At 48.5% G+C, this 5,929-nt stretch overlaps 1 protein-coding gene across 1 annotated transcript in view; it reads right to left on the bottom strand.

Annotated features, from left to right (window-relative positions):
- Nucleotides 1–5,924, bottom strand: part of FKBP9 (FK506 binding protein 9) — a gene marked incomplete at its 5' end in the record, with an annotated part of 36,473 nt that extends 30,549 nt beyond the window's left edge. The window contains one exon of the mRNA XM_019508717.1: nt 5,758–5,924. Coding sequence (XP_019364262.1) covers nt 5,758–5,924 — 167 coding nt within the window. The remainder of the gene's footprint in view (nt 1–5,757) is intronic.
- Between the last annotated feature and the right edge of the window lie 5 nt (nt 5,925–5,929).

Here is a 5,929-nt window from a genome sequence, read left to right as displayed (position 1 = left end):
AGCCACCCCAGAATTTGCTGTAGCCCCCCCTGAAACTCCCCCTCCCAGCACTGCTGCCGCCCACCCCAAGCTCAGCCTGGTGAAGTCCCCCCACCAGGAAGAGCCCAGTGCCACCCCTGGCCCCAGCCTGCAGCAACAGCCCAATCTCACCCTGCGCACAGAGCTGGGGTGGAGCACATGCCTCCTATGGCTCTCCTGAGGCTGCACATAGCAGTGCCCCCCCCCCCAACAGCTCCGTCCCGCACCCTGCCCCAGCTGTGCAGCACCTGCCCCTGCCCCAGCACCAGCCCTACTTCCTCCCTTACCACCGGGGCCTCGATCTGCCCCCATGACACTTCCCTCCCCCCTCGCCCCTTCTCTCCACAACAGACTTACCAGCCAGACACTGTTCTCCAAGCTGCTGGGCTGCATACTGGCAATCAGATCGGTATTGGCCAATACAGCCCGTTAAAAATAGGCCTTTGGTATCAGCCCAAAAAATCTCTATCAGTGCTACCCTAGAAAGAAGATACACAGCCAAAAGCATTAGGCTTTGCAGTATGTCACAGAGCGGGGTCCCAGGCGTGGCCGTGATCTCCCCTAGCACCCCCTGCCGTGCTAAGTTTGCTTCAAAGCACACTCGTGCTCGCCCGCCACGTCTTGATCTTTTGCATATTAAAGGAAGGCTGCTTCTCATCCTCTTGGACACAGTTCTCCTACTACCCCGAGTCTTGTTTCTATAATGGGGTTCCGAGCACCCCAGCCTTATGGGCTATGCATGGCTCCAACCACCCTTGTACCATGCCCCAAGCCTCGCAGATGTACCGGACGTTATTAGGTCTCAGCCGCAGCCATCATCTCTCTCTGTGCCCTCTGGCTTTTCCACAGCCCTTGTCTCGCACTGCCCCTCGTGCTCTGGGGCCTCTCTCGCGCTGCCCCCCGTGCTCTGGGACTCAGGTGGCCATAGCCGTGCCTGGCCCCAACTCTCCTCTTCGGGGTCTCGAACCCCCGCAGGGCTCAGGCAGCTTCAGCCTTACCTAGCCTCCAACTCTCCACACCCCCTTTTCTCGGGCTTTTTCTCACCGTCCCCTTCTCTGGGGCTGGGGTCAGTGCACCCCAAAATACTGTGCCCTCTCTGGCACCAGGGTCCCCACGCTACCATGGAGCCCCCATGAAGCCTCCTCCAACCCCTAATAGCCTCACCCAAACCACCAGTCTTAAACCGTCAACACAAAACCCAAGCCCCTAGGCTATAACATAAACCGTCGCCAATCGGCTACAACAGAATTCTTCCTGCCATGACAGGGCTGCTCCATCTTTCCCCAATCTCAGGCCATACCTGCAGTCTGGCCTCTCCTCTTTGGTCAGTCCAGCACAGCTCCTTCTCTTTTGGCTGCCAGCAGGGAACTGCCTGCCTGGCCTCAGCCTGGGAGTTATATAGGAGCCAGCCCCTGCCCCCCTCCGGTCTGGGCTCCTTACTTACTGCTGTTTCCCCTCATCGTAGGAGCAGAGCACCAACGTGCTCTGCGACACAGTGAAACTTTAATAACATTAAATACAAATGCGTACCTTTGTTTCCTTAGTACAGTGGTTCTCAACCCTTTCAGACTCAAGACATCCCTCAGAAAATGCCAGCACTTAGTTTTCACTTGTTTTTAACTACTTAAAAATAATAGAGCTAGTCTTCTGTTACAAAGTATTCAGAAATATCACACAGGTCAGAATGTTTTCATACTCTGGAGTCCTAGTTGAAATCTCTGGGTTTATCTTGTGAATTATGTTTGCACACCAAACAGTTCTGCAGCACCCTGGTTGAGAATCACTGCTTTGGTAATTCAGTCCAGTTTGTCTGAATTTGTTATCATCAGGTCGGTTTTTGCAGATAAGAAGGCCATATGTTTTTCTCTACCAGATGCATTAGGAAGCTAGGCAGTAGGTGGGTGTTGTTAGGAAAGTGATGTCAAGCTTTCTTTTCAGAGACAGTGTATATGACTTCCACTGTATACTAACCTTTCAAACAGCCCCAGACCTAGAATTCCTGAACGTCTTTTGAAATGCTCAAATGCTTTCTCTGTTCACACCACTTTTTTTTTTTGCTAGCCAGTAACTGTAAAATAAACAATGCTTGATACAAATCTTTTGCTTTCTATTGAACAAGCTTTCCTAAAGAATTTAGATTGGAAAATATCATTTAAGTCTGCTCCTGGCAAATGTTACTTCTACAAGTGCCCACTGAAAGTTTTTAAATTAGCAAATGAATGATTCTGAGTAAGCAATAGCTTTACTATTATTTGCCAGCTGCCCGCAAAGCACTGCAGCGCATGACTATTTTAAGAATTGATTTTAAAATAGCACGAAACAGATTTCTATTGAATTCAGAACAAATCCATAATTTTAAATATATATATATATATATATTTATAACATCAAGGGAACTGAGTAAAACAGAGAGATCAAAAAACTCTCTCATGACTCATTTTACTGGTGCCTTAAAACAAACACCATGTGTAGAATTCCACAGCATATTTCACTTTACCAAAATTACTAGCAGATCATGGATATAATGAATTCCTGACCTAAAAAATCCAAATTATTTTTGTGACCACAGAAAAAAGCACATCACTATTTGAAGAAACAAAGTTAAATGACTTCTGATCTAAAAACAGAATATAACAACATGCTTTGCTAAGATATTTACAAGTTTTTATAAAAAGTGATTAGAAGTCATTTAAGTGACAGTGCCAATTCTCACTTTGAAAGAAAGGTACAGTAAATAGGTTCTAAATTTCAAGAAAAGTTTCAGTACATGAAATCTAAATAAACCTAGTATTGGTTAGCCCACACAGGAGCTTTCTTCTTTTAGACTACAGAAGTCTTTTTATAAATTCATTTCAATTTAGTGCTCTTCTGGAACTCTTTTTATTTATGTAGTTTTCACTGGCACTAATTTAAAAAACTTGCTAGCAGATTGCAGCAGTGTAATATGCATCTTCCAGTAGAAAAAAATCTAAGGATAATTTTGGTTGAGTCAATTTTTTAATTCCAGCTAACCTGAGAACCCAAGATGTCATGAGAAAGACCTTTCATAAAGATTTCCTCAACACCTAGAAGCCCCAGTCAGCTTCTGGGCTCTACCATCTGCAAACATGTAATAAGAGATTATAAGTTCTCCAGGGCAAGACCAAGCCATTATAGAGACGTCAGTCCCCAGAAACTCCCTGAGGCCCTGCCCTTGTCCTACAGTCAGCTTTGCAGGGACGGGCCCTTGCTTCAATGCTGAATAGCACATTCAACCCTAGTGCATACTTGCCAAAGTGCACAAATCTCCACGTGGAACTTGCTATAAGCATGAGACTTTTATACATATGTGGATGCTGTACATGTCACCAATCTCCCTGATTACGTACATTTTTTTTTAATGAGCAGCAGGGGCCCTGTCTTTGCTTGCCCTAAAATTACACCAAAGTCTTCTTTTATTCTTCCAACAAAACAGCTGTTTTCAATGAGTACATTGTTTTACAGGCTGTCATTTCCCTACCCCAAAATACCCATGAAGCAGGACGTTTGAACCTGCATTTATCATATTATATACTTTGTTCAGTGAACAACTTTTAAAGTAGCCACTAAAGGCACCAGATACAGTCAGGCGGAGGGAGAGCCAAGTTTACTATCAGTAGCAGATATTTCCTGCAAGCTACAGGATTCCTCATGGTTCATGAAGCATAAAGAAGGTTTTCAGGACAACTTGAAAGAGGGTTTGGTTTTCTTTCTTCTTTTGAGTTATGTCAGGCCAGGCATCTCTTAGTCTGTTATCTGGTACTATGTAACCCAATACAGCCTGTGCCGTGGTTGGGTTGTTGGCAACTAAATCAGCACTCCCACCTGGGCTAGCCTGGGTAAAGAGGGTGTGTGGACACCTGGCAGGACTAAAAATAAGACCTGTCAAAGGACAGATGAGCTCCCTGCAAGCCAACAGCCTAGAGAGGAGAGGAGTGCTACCAGGTCACTTTTCTTAAAAAAAAAAAAAATCACCAATGATGCAAAGTAACTCAACTACCTTCATATCAGGTGGGTTGAGATCTGGGTCTACACCGACCACATCCAAACCCAGGGCAGAGCGGAGAAGAGTTGCTACAGCATCTAAGGTGCCCCAATGGTCACAGCGGCCTCGGGGTTTGACTAGACTCTGAGTAATAAAACATGTCTGTCGCAATGAATGATGCAGAGGATCTAGGCCAGTGGTTTTCAACATGTTTCGACTCAAAGGTAACCATCAGAAAATGACAGCTCTTAGTTTTCACTCCTTTTCTTAGCTTAGTTTTCACTCATTTTCTTGACTAAGAAAAAATAGAATAATTCGCCTGTTGCACAGAATTCAGAAAGCCCACAGCAGATCACAATGTTTTGGACACGATGGGTTCGTATTGGAAATCTCTGGGTTTATCCTGTCAATCATGCGTACGTGTCTACACAACACCTGACAGTGCTAATATTGCATAGGACCCCATGGCATCCCTAAAAGGATGTCATGCCATGACACCCCAACTGCGAGTCAGTGATCCAGGGAAACCAACAAAAAAAGAAACCCTCTTTAAATCTTTTGCCTGTGGCCTCAGGTTTTCAGACCCCATAATACCATCAGTAGGGGAACACGTCCATTAATTTCCCGGCATGAGATTTATCCCAGATCGGCGTACACTACATTGGATCATTTCTGGTTTAGCAAGAATTAAGGAATAGTGCTAGATTGATACAGGATGCCCTGACCCGGGGGCTAAAACAGAGGGGAGATGCACAGAGGAGCCAAACGTTCGCTGTGGAAAGGGCAGGAGGTGACCCAAGAGCGGCCCTCAGGAATTCTGGCTCCTGCCTTAACTGTAGTCATGGATTTTGCAGGAGGCTGAAGCTAGTGAAACAGGAATCTGGTAGAGCTAAATATGCAACTCCTCACGTCTCATTCATTCCACACAGATTTAGAACTGGGAAAAGAGAAACTTTGAATGAGGGACCAGGGGCAGGAAATTTGGAGCTGGGGATGGGAATTAGGGACTGGGGCTGAGAAATAAAGGGGCTAGGGAATAAGGGGCAAGGCAGTGGCAACATGTAGGGTTGTACAGGGGTGCATGGGCCCCCCCCCCCCCCCCCGAGAGCACTGGTGCACCCCCTGACAGCAGCATTCCCTGCTCAGGCAATGGGTGGGGAGGCAGGCGGGAGTGCTGGTGCCCTCCCTGTGAGGAGTGGGGGTGCCAGGAGAAGCGCGGCTGGCAGTTCTGGGAACACCGCTTGCGCTTCCTGGTCAGCACAATCAGCCATGAGGTGACCCCCACTAGTTGCTGGGGGGGGAGGGGCATGTGCCCCCCCCCACAGGAGGCACCAGTCACTCATGGGGTAAGGAATGAGAATGAGGGGCTGGAGCCAGGGAATAAAGAGCTGGAGATAGGAATTAGGGGATGGGGATGGGAATACAGAGCTGGGGATGAGACTCAGGGACTGGAGACAAGGAATACGGAGCTAGGAATGGGAATTAGGGGCTGGGGATGGGATTTAGGAACTGAAGCCAAGACATAAGGATCTGGGAATGGGAATTGGGGACCAGGGATGGGGTATAAAGGGGCGAGGGCATAAAGGGTTGGGGAATAAGGGGCCGGAGCCGGGGAATAAGGAGCTGGAGCTGGGAATGAAGGGCGGGAGAATAAGAGGCCTAGAAGGGGCCGATGTCAGGCTCGGGCCGCTCCCCAGAGCCTGGCGCCGCTAGCAGGGGCCGGGGCCGGGCGCTACCTGGAGTCGAAGCGGCGGCCACCGGGGAAGGAGCCGTGGTAGTGGTAGCGCACGAAGTCTCCCTGGCGCACGGTGCGCGGGCAGCGCGGGGGCACGAAGCTGCGCTCCACCCGCACGTCGGCGCCGTCCCACTCCTCGGCCTCGGCCTGCGGCTCCGAGCCGGGCCCGGGCG

Source organism: Gavialis gangeticus, unplaced genomic scaffold (genome assembly GCF_001723915.1).
Source record: "Gavialis gangeticus isolate Ggan-Ray unplaced genomic scaffold, GavGan_comp1, whole genome shotgun sequence".
NCBI classification, from domain to species: Eukaryota; Metazoa; Chordata; order Crocodylia; family Gavialidae; genus Gavialis; species Gavialis gangeticus.
The sequence above is the reverse complement of the archived record's forward strand: the minus strand, read 5'-3'. Positions and strand labels throughout refer to the sequence as shown.